Source organism: Mus caroli, unplaced genomic scaffold (assembly GCF_978045245.1).
Source record: "Mus caroli unplaced genomic scaffold, Mus_caroli_1 scaffold_8, whole genome shotgun sequence".
Classification (NCBI taxonomy): domain Eukaryota; kingdom Metazoa; phylum Chordata; class Mammalia; order Rodentia; family Muridae; genus Mus; species Mus caroli.
In genome coordinates this window covers 31,923,881-31,943,067 of record NW_028227263.1, presented here as the reverse complement: position 1 = coordinate 31,943,067, position 19,187 = coordinate 31,923,881, and the positions used below count along the sequence as shown (strand labels likewise).

The 19,187-nt window shown below is 47.2% G+C and overlaps 1 protein-coding gene across 1 annotated transcript in view; it reads left to right on the top strand.

The window, feature by feature from the left end:
* The window catches only part of Spon1 (spondin 1), a 280,392-nt gene that overhangs the window by 254,335 nt on the left and 6,870 nt on the right, over window positions 1–19,187 (top strand). Inside the window, exons 7-14 of the mRNA XM_021166919.3 lie at window positions 1,481–1,545; window positions 13,408–13,609; window positions 14,734–14,874; window positions 15,281–15,356; window positions 16,290–16,472; window positions 17,454–17,624; window positions 17,712–17,879; window positions 18,674–18,838. Of these exons, the coding sequence (XP_021022578.1) occupies window positions 1,481–1,545; window positions 13,408–13,609; window positions 14,734–14,874; window positions 15,281–15,356; window positions 16,290–16,472; window positions 17,454–17,624; window positions 17,712–17,879; window positions 18,674–18,838 (1,171 nt within the window). The remainder of the gene's footprint in view (window positions 1–1,480; window positions 1,546–13,407; window positions 13,610–14,733; window positions 14,875–15,280; window positions 15,357–16,289; window positions 16,473–17,453; window positions 17,625–17,711; window positions 17,880–18,673; window positions 18,839–19,187) is intronic.

Below are 19,187 nucleotides of genomic sequence, written 5' to 3'. Positions count from 1 at the left end.
CGTCGTAGGAGATGCAGAGCCCATGGTGTAGAAATAGTTCCCGTCTTGTGTCTTGACTCTGTGGTGGACAGCGCCTGTTAGCCCCTCCCCAAAAGACACATTGTAAACAAACACACAAATCCTCTAGGGTAAATGGAACCTCTCAGGAGGCCAGGACATGCTTTTCCTGAAGACCTGTGTGTGCATGTGGTTGTCTACAGTCCCAGTGGTTCCTTCCTCCACACACGCAGCCTAAGGAAAGCAGAAAGAGGCTGTGAACTCTGTCTCTTTGTCCCACCTCCTGCCCTTCTGCTCACGCAACCCAAGCCACCAGAGGTCCAGACTGAGTTGGCTCAAGATAAAGCCCCGCTTCCTCTCAGAGGCCTGAGCATGACCCCTTCCCTGTTTGTAGTCAAGGTCCACAGATAGAGGAAGGTTTATATAATGTTTGGCTGGGGGACTCCTCTGGTTCCATACTTCTAGCTTTCATAGTGAGTGCTCTTGGAGTCCCAGGGAGATGTTCACCAAGTCATCCTAAATAAATTCTAGGCACCTACTGCTGAGTATGGCTCTGAGGTCTGGGGAGTAGCTATGGGGCAGCCAAGCAAGGCTCTGCCCCTATCCCCACACCCTGGAACCTGGAGCTCTGTACAGTTATCAGCCCAGCTCTTCCCGCTGCAGCTGGTAACATTGCATTTTCCCTATGTGTTATGGTTGATAGTGTCTGAGCTACTGGGCCCAAGCCAGGGATAGGCAGCTACTGGAGCCAGCCAACTCCAGTCCATTAAGGATGAATCTGAGCTCTGCAGACTGCTCCTGACACCCTTCACCGGAAGCATAACTGAGAGAAAAAACCCCAACTGGATCTCAGTGTCAAGTCAAGCAAGATCCGTAGGATTCCCGTCTTTGTCTCATGATGACCACCTAATGTTTGCCTTCAAAATATTAATTCTCAAATTCTTTCTCAGAAGTTATTTGAGGTGCCCCATAACTTAATGATGGTCTATACACTGTCTAATCAAAATAGAGCAGAAGCCACAAAGGGAATAGGTCTGAGGGCTTTGTTCTGACCTCCTTGTCTGGGGGAAAAGGATCTCTACAGCAGGAGAGTGGCTCAGGGTGACAAGTACTCTGGTGGAAGGGTTGGCTGCCTTACAGAGTTTGATGACGACTGTTGGCCTGGTCTCTGTGTCTGGACCCTAAGCTTGTGACTCAGCCCTTTATGCTGAACAAATAGGGAAGTCTAGCCAATAGAGGTGAAGTCTGGGTCATAGCTCGATCTCGTGGGGGATGGGCTAGACTAAAGAACCAAGGTGTGACTGAGTGGGATTATCCACAGTCAGACTATGAACACTCAGTGCCACCTCCTAGTGTAGCTGGCATGAAATGGCTCACAGCACATGAAGAAATAAAAAGGGAACAGACAGCCATCACCACGCTAAATTCCTCCTGTTGCCAGAAGCCCAGCTCTCTACATTAACCATGTGTGGTTCTCTTGCAGAGTGATGAAGTCCTCACTGTCATCAAAGCCAAAGCCCAGTGGCCAGCCTGGCAGCCTGTCAATGTGTAAGTAGCAAACAGACACTTGCCCTCCCTGTCTCATCCTAGCCTTGTCCTAGAAGCCACTTAGCTCACTTAGTCATTTAATATTGGTTGTGCCATTAAAGTTAGCAATAACTCTCAGATGAGCAAGCCAAGGAAGTATTGCCCATGTGGGAAGCCTTGTCTTCTTGGGACTACAGGTTTGGCCTCTGTTTCCCCAGTTCCTCCATCCACCACAGAAGACCCAACTGATTAACCATGGCTTGTTCTCTTGAGCTCACTCTAAGCCATCCTGATTCATGGGAAACCACACCTGAACTGGTCTCAGGTCTCAGACCCTCTCTTGTCTCTGTCAGCTATGTCCCTTGAAGAGTTTATCTGCCCTGAAGACTTTGATGGTCCTAGGGAATGCTGCCAGTTTCAAACTACCATAATCCCAGATGGGTGGGTAGATGACCAATTATAGATACTAGATGATGAATGGATTAGATAGATAGACAGACAGACAGACAGATAGGATTGATAGGATGGAGGGAGGAGAGAGAGAGAGAGAGAGAGAGAGAGATCAGTTTGAGGAGTTACCTTTCCATAGATGGCCCTTATTGAACTTGAACTCATCGTTTCCAAAATGGAGCTCCTCACATTCTCTTCACCCTACTCTTAACTGTGTATGTTGGGTAGTGCGCCTTAAGTCCCAGCACTTGGGAGCCAGAAACAGATGGATCTCTGAGTTTGAAGCCAGCCTGGTCTACGTAGCTAAGTTCTAGGTTAAGTGGGGCTATATATACAGTAAGATTCTATTTAAAAAGAAAAATCACAAACAAACAAGAAACTCTACTCCTCTTTGTGCGGGGAAACATCTGAGGTGCAGTGGCTCACAAAACCTTGTGTAGTCTTCTCACTCTCCCGAAAGCAGGCCATTGCCTGGCTCTCCTCTCCCATCTAGTCAAACTAGCACCAACCAACCTTACCTTCCTAACCTGCTTCAACGCATTCCATAATTTCCCATAATCCAATTCATCAACTATGCTGTTATAGGTGATCTGTTAGGAATCCAAACCTGCTGTGTTCCCTCTTCTTAGCATCTTTCTATTCCCCAAAATGTGCATTCAGGAAGGGAGGGGGTGTCTTTTCCAGTCAACATCCACAAGAGCCCAGTTACCTCAGCCGGCACTGAGAGGAATTTTCTCTGTCTCCTCTCATGGTGACCCTGATAAAGTTGTACCCCCTCTGTGACAGGCCCACATTTGAGGGCATTGGTCCATTTGAGAGCAGAACAAGAATATCAGACATATCCAGATGACGGGCCCTAACCCACCTCCTCCCTTCATAACAAGATTCCTCAGATTCATTTTCTCACTTTCTAACACACTTCTTTCTTCTAGTCAAGCTTTTAATCAGCCTGAAATTAATAGCATAATATCAGTAATAAATTGACTCTTGTCTCACAATGACAGGAAACAAAATCCGACCTCCGCTTTACCCCGAATCCGTCAAGCAGTGACAACCTAAACACTTCATTGATTCAGTCTATACTTATTAAGATCCAAAGAATGGCTCCATCGAGGGGGATGGGGATACTGTGGTGAACGGAACTCTTCCTGGGGGCCTGCAGTTCAGTGGGGGAAGATATTTAGCAAACGTAACCTATATGTAAGGGAAAGTCCTGGCAAGGTCAGGATGAAGAGGAGGATAGCACGTTCAAAGCGTTAAAAGGCTTCTAGTTTCTGCGTAACTAGATGCAGAAATCAAAGGTGAGCCTTTGTGTGGAGCCAAGTTATGCAACACTAAAAATTTAAGAATGGTAGGGTGGTCAGGAGGTTGGAGTAGGAGAAACATGGTCAAGGTACATTATATAGTTGTGTGACAATATCCTTGTGGCATCCAGTCCTCTGTTCAATAAGTATACCAACAGAAGAAAAAGCTTGTTTTCATTTTTATTTTAAAACACTTATTGAAGAGTTTTCAGTAGAAGACTGTGATCAGACAGCATTTGAAAATCAAAAGGCAACAGCCATGTCAAGGTTCCGATATGAAACGCTGAATTAGGTGGGAAGTGCAGGCAGGCAGCTGCAGAGAGCCAGGAGAGAGGTGCAGGCCACTTCTGAAGGGGAGCAGACAGGTGCAGAGGTGAGCAGTAGCCCGGCAGGCTGACAGCTGTGGAGAAGGACTGAGGGGGAAGTGAGGGAGGTAGAATGGACAAATGCTTTCAGGTGTGGAGCTGGCCCAGTCATGGAACTGGGAACCCGGCCTTGACTGAGGTCGTTAGATGAAGGTTAATGGAAAAGCCCATGAGATCAGCTCTGCCTATGACATGTTGTTAAGATGCCCTAAAAGGTGAAGGCCAAGGGCCCAGTTAGAACCTAGCTCTGAATTTCAGGGCTCAGTCTCTGCAGATGCATAACTGAGTCAAGGGTAAATCAGAGACTGCCCCAAACCAGGGTCAGTTGACAGCGGGGGGAGGGTGGGGTTGGGGGTTAGGAATAAGGGTTAGGACAGAGCCCCCAAGAGCCCCCACTCTTCATGGTAAAGCCTTGCCTTCAAATGAAATCATAAGAGAACAGCACAAAGGTCCCCAAGGAAAGAGTAGCTCCCTGGAACCCAGGGAAGACTGAGGGACACAGCCAGCTAGGCCCTACCCAGCATGAAGTCAGTCAATAGAGTCACAGACACTAAGCCACTGTGCCCTTCTGCTGTGGGATGGGAGAACCCTGCATGCAGCAGGGGAACCGGGGTGGGGGTGGGGTTTGGGGGGGTTGGGGGGCGGTGCAGAGTCACAAATAATAGCGATCCCTTAACCCTGCTGTAGAAGACAAAGGCTGACTAGGTTGTGACGCAGAAGGGAAGAAAATGGAGTTGGGTGTGTGTGTGTGTGTGTGTGTGTGTGTGGTGTGTGTTACTTTCAACAGCTTTCAACAGCTGAAAGACATTCTGAAATTTGAAAGAAGTATTATTTGGGGAATACCTTCCCACACTTCACCTGCCCCTCAGACTTCCTGAGACCCAGTGGAAACAAAGATTTTAAGAAAGAAAGAAAGAAAGAAAGAAAGAAAGAAAGAAAGAAAGAAAGAAAGAAAGAAAGAAAGAAAGAAAGAAAGAAAGAGAAACAAAACAAAAAATTAATTGATGGCAAACACTCAGCTCCCAAACCGCCCAAACCTTTCCACCTCACACTATGGGCTCATTTAGGGAAAGGAATTTTCCTTTGATTTTCCCAAACCCTCTATTCGCCTTTCCTTTCCAAATCTCATTAGGAAGTCAAATTAGGAAGCCTGCACGAATCCAGGTTTTGTTTTGCACTAACAACCCCGCCTCCACCCCTATCCCCCCATTCGCGTCCCTGCAAGCCTGCCTGATGGAGGTTAATGGCATCCCAGCCTCTTCACCCAGTGGAAAAGCCAGGGTGACCTACTTTGCAAAGCACTGCCTGTTGAAACTGACTCTTTTTTTTTTCAGCAGTCTTCATCCGCATTCCCAGCACCCCTTCTCAAAGGGCAGGAGCGGATGAACAAATCAGCGGTGGCATGTTTGATTCAATAAATCAAGCCAGAGCCCCGACAGCCCAACGTTCGGGTAGAGACAGGGAAAGACGAATTCGGAGCAAAGCCGCATCCTTCACGGGTTCTTTGCAAACACAAGTGGGAAACAGTTCCTACAATCCTTGTGAATTTGCACTACTCCAGGGTGGTCTGAATGCTAAGAAAGTACCGGAACTTTCAAAGATATTCATCTCCTGGAAAGGACTGGCATTCCCCCTAAATTATTCCCATCCATTCCTCTTGGTTATCTCTTGCTTAGACAATGGCCGGTGTTTGTGAGATCAGCGGTGCAAAGATTGGGTCAACTTCTCCAGAAATGAAACCAGAAACAGCCCTCGGGTTCCAAGATCCTTCTTGCCTCCTCCTAGCACGAGCCACCTGGGTCCATCCACGCCCGTGGGGTAGTAAAGGAACTCGGACTAGAGCAGGTGGTAGATCTGCATGTCCAGATGGACTTGGAATCCCAAATACCTTCTGGTTAGAAACTAATGTTGCAAAAACTTGACAAACCCTGATCTGCCAGCACCGGGCTTCAGCCTAATGAATGGCTTGGGCACCCCCTAGTGGCTTCATAGAGTTCCTGCACTTGAGAAAACAAATTGAGACCAAAGCAAACCCTTCTAAAAACTATTACTAGGTAGGTCTCACTGGTGAGGATTTGTAACTTAGAAAGCAAGGACCAGAGTGTAGATTATTCGTAAAATCATCTCTTGCCTCTTTTCCTCTGTGGTATTTTGGGAAATTTTGTTGAAAATGAGACATTGTACCGTCAGGAACCAATGAGAAGCCATTTCTTCACAGTTAAGTACACTGGTCCCATCTTGCAGGTTTAGTAACTACAAAGAAAGGTGGGGTTAAAGCACTCGCTTCTGTGCCCTCATCCCATGCACCTCACCCTCTCAGAGGTCAGAGAAGACATTTCTTCATGTACACATTTATTTTTAATTTATGTGTGTGTAAACTGTTCATAACTTTACTGGGACTGGGTCTTTTTCTCAGAGATGTGGCTTATCACTGTGTAGATGCTGACCCTTTTCAATTATGCTGGATGGGGACACTTTTATGACACTCTATTTTTCTTGGCACCAGAGGTCTTCTGATTCACATCTTAGGTGCCCTCCAGAAAGCTAGAGGCTTGGTCTCCAGCTGCGGCATTCTTAAAAGGTGATGGAAACTTTAAGACTTGGAAAAAAGGCTCACTGGTGGTGGCGCACACCTTTAATCCCAGCACTCTGAGGCAGAGGCAGCTGGAGCTCTGAGTTCGAGGCCAGCCTGGTCTACAGAGTTGAGTTCCAGGACAGCCAGGGCTACACAGAGAAACTCTGGGGCAGGGGAGGGTGGAAAGAAGTTAGGCCTGTGGAGATGTGTGCCTGGAACATCTGTTAGGACCCACCTATCCACCCACCCCTCACCCCACCCCAGCCCACCCCTCACCACCTTCTTGTTGCCCCGCCATGGTGCACTACACTGCCCAGTCCCAAGGAAATGTGGTCAGGTGACCATAGATTAAAATCTCTGACACCATTAGCCAAAACAAGTTTTTCTCCTTCAAAGACATTTTTCTCCAATGTTTTGTCAGTGGCAGAAAGCCAGAACGAGAGGGTCCGTGGAGACTTTTACATTTTGAAATATTTGTGTATAGATATAATGACATGTCTTGGTGACAGGACCCAAATTTCAGCACGCGACAGGTTGCATGCACACCTTTTACAGGAGAATAAGTTTGCACAATATTTGAATGCATCTGCCATCTGCCTGTGACCCATCGTGTGGGGTCAAGTGTGGCCTGTGACCCATCGTGTGGGGTCAAGCGTGGAATTCCCTATTTGGGTTTCAGGTTACTGTTCAGGAAGCTTCAGATTTTAAGGTTTTAAGATTTGTAATACCAAGCAGTTCTGGTTATTATCCAGAAGTGTTAACTGATGTTAATTCCATCTGTTTCTTTTGTGGTTGCTTTTCCTGTTTCAAATCTGAGAAAGGAAACATTTCTTTGCTCTTCTTTTCTTTTTATCCCCACCTTGAAAAGTAACATTTCTTAGTAGACACTTTTCTTAAATGTTTCACATTTTTCTACAGTCTGGATATTGGGTTCTAGAGCTGTATGGTGTTCGTTGCAAATCTGATTTTTTTTTTTTTTAGTTGATTCAGTCTGACAGCACTTGGTGACCAGCCTTTCCTCTCTCTCCACTCTGGCCCACTAATTTCTGTTCTACTTCGAAATATCATATTATTTTTAATTAAATTTGTCATATACTGTGGCATGCAATAAGTCTCCCTGCTTAAAAAAAGAAAAAAATTCACATGTAAATCTTAGACAAAAGAAAAATAGGCCACCAAATTGGCAGAATGTCATATCGTCGTGGAAGACCTGGCACCTAAGAGAGCATAAATAAGAACTTTTATTAAAGTTCGATTAAATTAAAGAGCCCTGGTTCTGGCTAGCGCTTCCTAAGAAAAAGTCACACATACGCTTATCCATTTCATTATTTTAAGTAAGGTTTTTATAAGAGAAATAATAAATACTTTGAAGCGACCTTTAATGAAATTTGAAGGTCAAAGGAAATAGGAAAGCTCCACATTCATTTCCTAGATTAATTCATTTATTTCAACAAACATTTGGAAGGAGACCATTGCATGCCAAGATCTGTACCAGGTAAGGAACTGTAGCTGAAATACCCTCCACCACCACCCCAGCCCCCAAAATGGCCTCTACTCTATAGACTGGGGAGAAAGTGACATTAACAGGAAATTCTGAATGACATATCAGGTCAGTGAATGAAGGTAGGTCAGAGGTGCTAAGCAGTTTGGGAGAATGGGGGAAAAGTCCCTCATGGAAGCACTGAAGAGTCTAGGGCCGGGGGGGGGGGGGGATTTTCTTGTCCTAGATAAGAGAAAGGGGCAAGTTATATCTAAAGATGCTTTAAAAATTTGTTCCTATATCCTGTGCAGTCAGAATTGCGTGCTACTCAACTGAGGGCAAGGCATTTGGGAGTCTGGCTTTTCCATCCCTTGAGGTCTTTAACCAGCCACACTGGTTGAAAATGCTTCTGAGAGGGCTGGTTGTTGAGTGAGGTCTTAGCTACTTTTCTTGTTGTAACCAAACCCGGTAAAAAGCAACCTAAGAAAGGAAAGGTGTATTTTGGCTCATGGTTTCGGGAGATACTGTTCATCTTAACAGGACAGGTGTAATAACCGGACCGTGAGATGCCTGTCACAGTACATCTGCCGCCAGGAAACCCAGAGTTGTGGAGGGAGGCTCAGCTCACTTTTCCTTCCTCCCCTTTTGCAGTCAGTCAAGGGTGCCAGCCCATGGATGGTCCTTCCCACATTCAGGGAGGTCCTCAATTAAGATCTGGAAACACCTTTGAGAACCTGGTATCCTAGGTGACTCACAAACCAGTTAAGTTGACACGAAGATTCACCATCACACAAGAAGGTTATGTCTGTCAGATATATAAGTACCAGTTCGTGCTGGGTTGGAGTCAGGGTGGTTCCTAACACTCTAGATTCCATAGGAGATTTGTCTCCTTAGGTTGTCACTGTGAATCCTGTCACTTGTGGCCTTCAGGAGATGAATAACCATCTCTGAAATTACATACTTATGGAGATGGGGAGACGGTGAGTGGGGTAGTCTGTGTGGCAATGGAAAGGGGGTAGGCAACATTCCCAAAGGATGTGGGACAGGCACTGCAAGACAGAGCAGTCACTCGATACAAAGTTGAATGGGTAGCGCCACAGTTCCCAGGCTGTAGGATGGTGGTAACACACGCCTTTAATCCAGGGCTTGGGAGGCAGAGGCAGGTGGATCTCTGAGTTTGAGGCCAGCCTGATGGACAGAGCGAGTTCCAAGAGCTAGCAAGTCCAAGCTAGGACTATACAGAGAAACCCTGTCTCTATTGAATGAAAGAGAAAGAGAGACAAACAGACAAACTGCTGAGGCTAGAGAGATAGCGTAGTCAGTCAAGTGCAAGCCAGAAAAGTACAAGGTCCAGAACACATTTTTCAAATGTTAGGTGTGATACCACATGCTTATAATCCCAACATAATGGAGGGAGAAATAGGTGAATGCTTGAGGCTTCCTAGCCAGCCAGCCTAGCCTACTTGGCAAGTTCCAAGACACAGAAATCTTATCCGCCCCCACCCCTGCAAAAGGACAGCTGGACAGCACATGAGAAACCACACCTGGGGTTGTCCTCCAGCCTCTGTATATACACACAGACATGTTCCCAGCACACATGCACATACACTTTCTACACCTGTGTATGCCACATACACAAAGAAGTTACTGGAACCACTGACCCACAATCCAGAGGAATTCTCCCATCTGTGCCTAATCATACAGAAAGACAGGCATGTCTGCAGTAGGTATCTTAGTCACTGTCCTATCTTCATGACAAAGCACCATGTCTAGGTCAACTTATAAAAGAAGCATTTAATTGGAGACTAGAAGGCTAGTCCATGGCCATCACAGATGGGAGCACAGTGCCAGGCAAGCACAGTGCTTCAGAAGTAGCTAAAAGCCCTGGTCCAAAAGGAGACAGAGAGAGAAGGACTGGGCTTGGTGTAGGCTTTTGAAACCTCAAAGCCCGCACCAATCGCACACCTCCTCCTACAAGGCCACACCTCCTAATCCTTCCCAAACAGTTCCACTCCCTGGTGACCAAACATTCAAATAGATGAGCCTATGGGGGTGGGGGGCTATTCTTATTCAACATATACAGGTGGGTAGTCTTGGATAAGAGCTTTGAGACCCAAATGGTGAACAGGATCTTCAGGACCAAGAGACACTAAGGCCAGTTCAGTCACCACCAGATACACATGTATTCAGTTAGCTCACCAGAGTCCTCCATACCTGGGGAACACTGGCAAAGCCAACCCCTAAGGAGCACCTAGCCTCGAAGGAGAGAAAGAATTGTGAGGAAGCCATTACAATGATAGGACTGGCTACAGAGGCCTGCAGGGCATGCAGGAATAGATAGACTGGGGCTCTTGCCTCACCCAGTGGGTCTGAAAGGCTCCTAGACAAGGTGACACATGAAAGGCTTGAAGGAGAAGTAGTTTCCAACCTTGAGCTGCAGGAAGACTACCTATAGAGCTTGCTGAAACCAATGGCTGGGCCCTACCCCAACACCCCTAATTCACCAAATATGTGTGGAACCAGTTCACCTTCCTTTTGATAAGTTCCCCAGGGATGCCAAGGGCCTATACTTTCCAAAGTACAGAAACAAATGCCACAGCCATGCTCCTAGGCTGGTGTAGCCAGGCACAGGGAGTTTCTTGGAGAGTGAACTTGGGCAACATAATCTGGCCCTTGTTGTCCTGCTGGTGCTGAAGCCCCTAGACAGGTAACAACTACAGTGACATCTACTCAGAGAGGTCTCTCCCATCCCTTCTCTGATCTCACAGGGAACCCACGGTGCTTTTCTCTCAGCAGCAGAGCAAGCTGAGAGCTCAGCCAAACTGTCCCAGACTACAGAAATTTCAGATTTCAGATTTTAAAAACTGAATAACATTAATATATGCATAATGGGATATCTCAGGGATGGAACCCAGGTCTAAACTCATTTGTTTCATATACACTTTTTGCACAGCCTGAAGATAACTTTGCACAATGTCTCATTTAATTCTTTAAATTAGCATACAAAATTTCATTACGGGATTTTCATGTAACTGTGTCACGGTTTGTTTAAATTCATCTCACTCCACCATTATCTGCCCCAGTGTTCCCTGGTGCATCTCTCACTGGTTCCCCTCAGCTCTGGCCTTCTGCTTTCATGGCACATGTAGAACTCCTTCATCTTCCCTCCCACTTAAGGATTACCTCATCTTTCCTCATGATCCCCTTTCTAGTTCCATGATCTACACACACACACACACACACACACCACACACACACACACACACACACACACACACACACACACACACACGCACACTCACTCACACACAAGAGCACACCTAATGAGAGAAAAACTGCAGCATTTGCGGCATTTGTGACTTTGGTTTATTTTGTTTAACATAATGCTTTCTGGTTTGGTCCATTTTCCTACAAATGTCATAGCTTCATTTTCTTTACAGATGACTAAACCTATTTTGTGTATATAAGTTACCTATTCCTCTGTTGGTGGACATCTAGACTGGTTCCATTCACTGGCTATTACACCTTTTCTAAGAATTTTGTACATGCAAGTATTTCATGATTTTCCAAATTTTCTGTTTGCGGCATTGCATCAGCACCCAAGCTGCTTGGGATTTCAGAACATTCCAGCTTTGGGGGTTTCAGAATAAAGATCTAAAAATGTTAAACCTGAGATTATAATCATAGCAGAGGTGTCAGGCACTGGATTAAGCATGGTATGCAGGAGAGCTGGTGCGTTACTCACTGTAACCCTCTGATACAGTCACATGATGCCCATCTTAAAGATGTGGGTGCTGGGTTTAGCAAGCAAGAGAACCTGAGTTCAGATTCTCCATATCCCATGTACAAGCTGGGCATAGCTGTCTGTGCCTGGAAGCCCCATACCGGGCAAGCAGAAACAGGTGGATCCTGGAAGCTTGGTAGCCAGTGAGTTGGGCCAAAATGAGAGCTTTGGGTTAAGTGAAAGATGATATCTCAAACAATAAGGTGGAGAACTATAGAGGAAGACACCTGACATAGCAGAGATACGTGCATCCACAGATATGTGTGCCTACACAACACACACAAAGGTAGGTAGGTAGGTAGGTAGGTAGGTAGGTAGGTAGGCAGGCAGGTAGGAGGTAGGGAAGTAGGGAGGTGGGTGGGTGGATGGATAGATAATTTTTAAGTGATTCCATATACAGACAGACAAGTCTGAGTTTGCTCAAGGTCACACAGTTCTACGGGATGATATCAGGGCCTCCACTAAGCTCTCCTCCCTTCTGCCTATTGGTTGGTTTCATGTCTGCCAAGAGCCAATGGTCTAATTCTGTGGGTCCCACCAGGTCTGAAGTCATCACTTTCTGGGTCAGGTGAGGGTAGGCAGAAGCAGCAGATCTCTACAGAAGGCACAGGGTCTCTCAAAACAGCTAAGGCTGACCAGCTACCAGATGGCATGAACAGACCAGTTGGTGAGTAGCCAGTGAATCCCCACAGCTAGCAGCCTGATGCTCCAGTCATGCCAAGCTTACTTTAAACCTTGGCACTTGCTACCCATGTCTCCAAGCTCATTAGTCTCTGTGCACTTTCACTTCCCTGAGACAAAACAGGGTCATAATTCTACTCCCACAAAATCACCATGAAGGGGAAATGGAATAGAATTGGTCTGTCACCTAGAATGTGCTAAGAGAATGTGACTCCTCCTCCTCGGTCCCTTCAGAGGGCCACCTCCATCATCTCCTGAGACCTTGCAACCCGAGAAGATGGAGACTGAAGAGCAACTCCTGATAGCTAGAGTCTGGAGACATGATTTCCAGTGGTTGGAACATTCAGCCAGAGGTGCCCTGCTTGCCAACTCAACTGGTAACCAGGGCAACCAGATGGGTATGCCCTGGTGCCAGGCAAGACCTCACCTTGGCTGGTCTCTGAAGGGAAACAGACAAAAGGCATGGGAAGACCTCACCGCAATGGTACTCTGGAGATCTCAGTAGAGTAGGCAGGAGGAGAATTTAGGAGTTGATGTTGGAAAGAATATTGTCTTTGAATACATGTTTGTGTGGGTCATTGTCTCTGTTCCGTTCTGTGCCTTAACATTGTGACTTTGGATCAGTTCCATGGCCCTCTTAAAGAAGACAGGATCAATAATCCCTACCTTCTGTTGTAAAGATGAAATGTAGTTATGCCTTGGGACCTCAGTGAGCAGCTAACTGTTTGTAAAGTTCATCTCACGTCCCACATGGCTGGACACACATATGCAAACGCACATGCACAAACACACTTACACACTTGCACACACACATATACATATATACATACACACACACATACACACACTAGAATTATTTGTTCTTTCCTTCAGATATGTGTACTGAGTACTCTGTGCCAGATGTTGTTCTATACGTTGGAAGTAAAACTGTGTATGCAGCACACACGAAAACCTGATTTCCCAGAGCTTTACAGTGCAGTGATGAGCCAGTCTACACCTGGGCAAGTGAACCAACCAAGGAAATGCTATAGAAGTTTTTTTAAACGGACAGTGTAAGAGTGACACTTTCTCCATCTTAGTCCACCAGGTAGGCTCAGAAGAGACACAAGGAAACCGAGGATGCTTGAGGAACCAATCTGCATTCTCCCCACTCCTCTCCATTTCCAGCCATGGCCATGCCACCTAGTCCCACCTAGTGTGTGCAGCCCTTCCCAAATGTGACAGCCTCTTTATTTGGTTTCTAGGAGAGCAGCACCCTCAGCTGAATTCTCAGTGGACAGGACACGCCACTTAATGTCCTTCCTCACCATGATGGGCCCCAGTCCGGACTGGAACGTGGGCCTATCTGCAGAGGATCTGTGCACCAAGGAGTGTGGCTGGGTCCAGAAAGTAGTACAGGACCTGATTCCCTGGGATGCTGGCACTGACAGCGGCGTGACCTATGAGGTAAGTGTGTGCCCACAGTGGAAGGCAAACTCCCTCAGCAACCCTTCCTGCTCTGCCATGTTCTAGGTGTCCTGGGCACAGAGGTGCGTGTGACTCAGCTATATCCTAGAAATCCCTTGTCTAGTAGGGTGGCCACCATTGTTCTCAACTGCATAGTTGGTACTGAAGCTATCACAAGGCCTAAGAAGTAGCTACGTGGTTAAGAGCACTTGCTGTTGGTGAGGATTAATTCAGTCCCCAGGCCTTGCAAGGCAGCTAACAAACATTTGTAACTCCAGTTCTAACTGGAGGATCTAATGCCCTCTGCAAACCGGGTACTAGGCACACAGGTGGTGTACATACATGCACACAGGGAAAAACAAAAACAAAAAAACAAAAACCTTAAACATGTAAAATAAATAAATATTTTTATTTTAAATAAATGTTCTTTTAAAGTCTGGAGCCATCAGAAAACTAGCAGGGGATGGATAGGGAGACAGAGAAGTCAGTGAAGTTCTTGCCAGGCAAGCCGGAGGAGCTGAGTCAAGTCCCCAGAACCCAGGCCTTGTTTTGGTTTTGCTTTAGACATGTTTCACTGTGGAGCTCAGACTAGCATCCGACTCGCCATCCCCCACAGGTGCGTGCTGCAATGGCTGACTGGTAAATAAGTTTTCAAGCCTGCCGCACTCCATTCTGTCTATAGTCTGGATTCCCACAGCAATGGCTGAGCTGCACAGTCATCAGAGGCAGTGTGACTCACATCTGACCCAACACGGGAACAGTTTGCTGCCTGGCCCAGCAGAAAAAGCCTTGGATCCAGGTCAAGCTGGCTCAGCCATTTCTAAGCTTGGATGACCTCGTTGGAACTTGGCTCCTCCGGCTGGGCACAAACTTTTGGTGCTGTGAAAGATTCTAAGCATAGATTTATGGATTTCTAAGCACAGGATCCGCACAAGTGGAATTCTGTAAATACAGTTACATTTTATAAATTCAATCAGAGCGAGGCTCCATGTTCGATGCCCAGAACACACACACACACACACAGAGGGAGGGCATGCAAGGTCCTATTAGAGTTTTTGTTCAATAACCAATTGCTTTGAAGTTTTCACATTGTATTTCCCACGTTGTCTGTTTTATTCCTGCAGTCACCAAACAAGCCCACAATTCCTCAGGAAAAAATCCGACCCCTGACTAGTCTGGATCATCCTCAGAGTCCTTTCTATGACCCAGAAGGTGGGTCCATCACACAAGTGGCCAGAGTCGTCATCGAGAGAATTGCCCGGAAGGTACCATGAGGAGGGCTAATGTGCCTAGACACCTTTCTAGAATCACCGGGGTCTCCAGAGGGCAGGAAGCACCTCTGGGTGTGGGATTTCTGGGCCTCCCGAGGGTTCAAGCATAAAAATTATCTTTTAGATGTAAATTTGTAAAAGCAACTCAGAGTGAAGCCAGGATCAGATGAATGATTTGATCAAGTTTATCCTGAGTTCTACAGTCAATTGCTAATGTCTGCCATGGTCAGGATGTCTGTTTAATCAGTGCTTTTTTTCTTGCTTTCCCCCCACCCCATTTAAGGTGTAAATGTTGGCCCAGAAATCTGCCATTGCAGGGTTTTGTGCCAAGATTTACCTATTCTATCTCTCCCTTGCCCATCCTCCTTTCTGGAATGTGCACTCTCCATTCCTCTTGCAGGGAGAACAGTGCAACATTGTACCTGACAACGTGGATGATATTGTAGCCGACCTGGCTCCAGAAGAGAAAGATGAAGGTATGTTGTTCTCCTTTGTTGCAGGTGGCAATACAAACTGATGTGACCAGTAGCCTCTGACATGGTCTTTGAAACAACCAGGACTGGGGGGCCTGCGGGGGGTGGGGGGGAGGTGCTGGTGTCTTAGCATGTGCTTAACATGGACCATGCCCTGGTTTCCATCTCCAGCAGCCTAAAAGAAAAAGGCTAAAATCCAAGGCCAACATTAGGCGCCAAGTGTCAGCCACCTGGTGAAGGAGTGATGTTAAAATAACTACTTAACATTAGCTGTCTATCGTGGCAGTAAAGATGGCATTTGGTAGGTTTTGTAGCTTCCAGATCACTTGCTGCTTTGATGCTTGTTCTTCCATGACAGTTCATCTACCCCTCATGGAGGACAGGAGTCCAGGTACTACAGTCAAGAGAAAGAGGCAGAGCCTTGGCTTGAATTTAAGTTTCCCCACAGATCCTAGACTTTGTTACTGTTTATAACCCTGACAAGCCAACTTTCCTACCTCTCTTCCCTTGACTAAGAAATGTTCATAACAGAGGCTGCCTCCGAGAAAATGAGGATCAGTAGGCTTAGTTAAGTAAGATTCTTAAGGATGCCAGCACAGGGCACTCGCTCAGTGAACTGACACCAGTGGGTGGAGCCAATGAGGTTGCAAAAAATTCGTGAGCTTTCTAAGACTGCCTATGAAGTACATACATGCATGAAAACAATGTTTGCCAAGGACAAGGCAGTGACCAGAACATGCACACATGCAAACGGTCCTTACAGGGAGAGAATGGTCGCTATTCATTAGGTATTTACCAGCAGGATGTTAGAACGTCATTTTCAAAGGAAAAGGATGTCTGCTCTCATCCCTGGAACACACCGATGGGCCTCTATGCAAAGAGCCAGTCATAGGTTCCACAGGTTCCCAGGGAGAACATGTCAAACACTCTTTGCAGATGACACCCCTGAAACCTGCATCTACTCCAACTGGTCCCCATGGTCGGCCTGCAGCTCTTCCACTTGTGAAAAGGGCAAGAGGATGCGGCAGCGCATGCTGAAGGCACAGCTGGACCTCAGTGTCCCCTGTCCTGACACCCAGGACTTCCAGCCCTGCATGGGCCCAGGCTGCAGCGATGAAGGTCAGGAGACAGACACTCCAGGCCAGCTGGAGAGGACTGAGGAGGGAGGGCTTCCTGGCAACATGGCTCCCTTACACCCTTTTAGAGTCGCATCATTGTCAATGACGTCCAGCCAGAATGGGTGCCTCCTACAGTATCTTGAGGCCTCAGAATACACAGCCCATCATCTGATAACAGAATTCCAACACCAACTGGATTCTTCCCTCATGCTACTTTTATGTCACCTCGACCAGACCACCTGTTAAAACACTGGGGGAAAGGACTTATTGGTCTTTAGAGGATTTAGCCAGTGGTTGCTTGCCCCATGTACTTCATAGAACGTCATGGTGTGGGAGAATAATGCACTTTCCCAAGATAGGCCTGCTTCCCAAAGTCTCCACAGCCCCTCCCCCTTCCCCCAAAAAACCACTGCTCTGCCTGGTGTCTGGACAATGCAAACTTTACTCTTAATCCAGAGAGTGTTAGGGAAGAGCGCACACACAGGAGACAGGAAGAGTGTTGGGTTTTTACTCTAAAGTAGGTGGTGGCTATGTCTTTTATCCATTGGTTGGGGTCCCACCTCACAATCTTATTTAATCGGCCTGTCTGAAAAGAACCGGTGCACAGGACATGGAGGAAGGAGAGAAGGGTCCCTTCTCCAGGCCATCAGTGTCCTAGAGAGAGCACCATGTAAGGGAACAAGCGCTGCTACAGACAAGCCTACAAGGGGACAGGGAGAAGTCACTGTCAGCACTGAGGCTCCTTTCTAGGGACTAGAGCTAGGATGCTAAATGCCAGTGGTAGAGCTGAAATCTCTGTCCTCCTCTTCCTTTTGTATGGGCAGGTTCCCCCAGGAGGAATGAGAGCTCTAAACCACTGAGGCTGTTGCTTGAACCTGGGGCACACTCTCTGTAAACACCTCTCCTTCTAGAGTCAGAGTTCTCTTATACCGACCCCAGATTCTTTTCTGCCCCTCCTCTGAGCATGCTTGGTGTGTCACAGATGGCTCCACCTGTACCATGTCGGAGTGGATCACCTGGTCGCCCTGTAGTGTCTCGTGTGGCATGGGCATGAGGTCCCGGGAGAGGTACGTGAAGCAGTTCCCGGAAGACGGCTCAGTGTGCATGCTGCCCACGGAGGAGACGGAGAAGTGCACAGTCAACGAGGAGTGCTGTGAGTTGGGGGCGCCCTGGAAGTAGGTGGGGCAAGCAGGTGGATCCCAGCACCAGCTGCACAACTCCAACCTTTTGGACTCCCTAGCTCCTAGCAGCTGCCTGGTGACTGAGTGGGGTGAGTGGGACGACTGCAGTGCCACCTGTGGGATGGGTATGAAGAAGAGGCACCGTATGGTCAAGATGAGCCCCGCGGACGGCTCCATGTGCAAGGCAGAGACATCGCAGGCGGAGAAATGCATGATGCCTGAGTGCCGTGAGTGGATATGGGGAGGGAGGCTTTGGGTAGGGAGCGTCAAACTGGTGGCTCCTGGATAGAATTCACCCGTGTTCCATAGAAGCATTTTCCTTGGGGCAGTAAATCTACATAAGACATCACTGGCTAAGTCTAATCGATTCCTGGTTTTTTGTTTGTGGGGTTGATACAGGGTCTCACTGTGAAGCCCTGGCTAGCCTGGGACTCGCTATATAGACCAGACTTGCCTTGAACTCACAGAGATCAACCTGCCTCTGCCACCAAAGCACTGAGATTAAAAGCACACAGCACCGTATGCAGCATATTACCATTGTACAATGGTCTTCTTAGTTGTAATAAGGCACAACTCTGGCCACTCTATGCACAAATGTATATCGATGTGCACACAAGCACACACACACTCCAGGGATTTCAGTTCAGACCAGCAAAATTGCAGCACTGAGCCAATCTCTGTCTGCGGTATTCTTTAGTGAGGCCCCATTAAACCTATTGTGACTATAATTGAATTTAGTGATCCCATATCATCAGTGGTGCCTCTGTTGAGAGAGACCTTGCATGCATTGTCCTCACCTGTATCGATCGGGTCATGACCACCGGCTGGGCCACAGGAGATGCAGAAGAGTAACCAGCCCAATCGGCAAAGAGCCACTTCCTACTCTAAGCTGTTCACTCTGAACCCAGGGTCTAATTCTATTCTATTCCAGTGGCTAGTGGCTGGTGGGGGAATCGTAGGGCTAAGATCAAACCCAACAAAAGGTGCCTGTTCTCAGTGCCAAACTTGGCTCTTGACCTAGATACCATCCCGTGCTTGCTGTCTCCCTGGTCCGAGTGGAGCGACTGTAGCGTGACCTGTGGAAAGGGCATGCGGACCCGCCAGCGGATGCTCAAGTCTCTGGCAGAGCTGGGTGACTGTAACGAGGATCTGGAGCAGGCGGAGAAGTGCATGCTGCCAGAATGCCGTAAGTCCTGGTTATGGAAGTTCACCGTTCCCTCCTCCAAAGTTCCTTGGTCCAGTGAGCCCCTAACCAGCTATTTGCTAATACCGCCAGATGAGGAGATGGCTAAGTGGATAAAGCATTTTGTGTGTAAGCATAAGGACCATGGTTTGGATCTCCAGAACCTACATAAAAGCCTGGGGCAAGCTGGCTAGACCAGCCAGAATCAATGATCTCTGGGTTCAGCAAGAGACCCCTTTTTCAGTAAATACAGTGGAGAACAATGGAGGAAAGTACCGGAACTCATCTTTGGGCTTAGAGATGCTGTGCACACACATACACATGCAAAAGGATATATACTGTTAGATCCTAT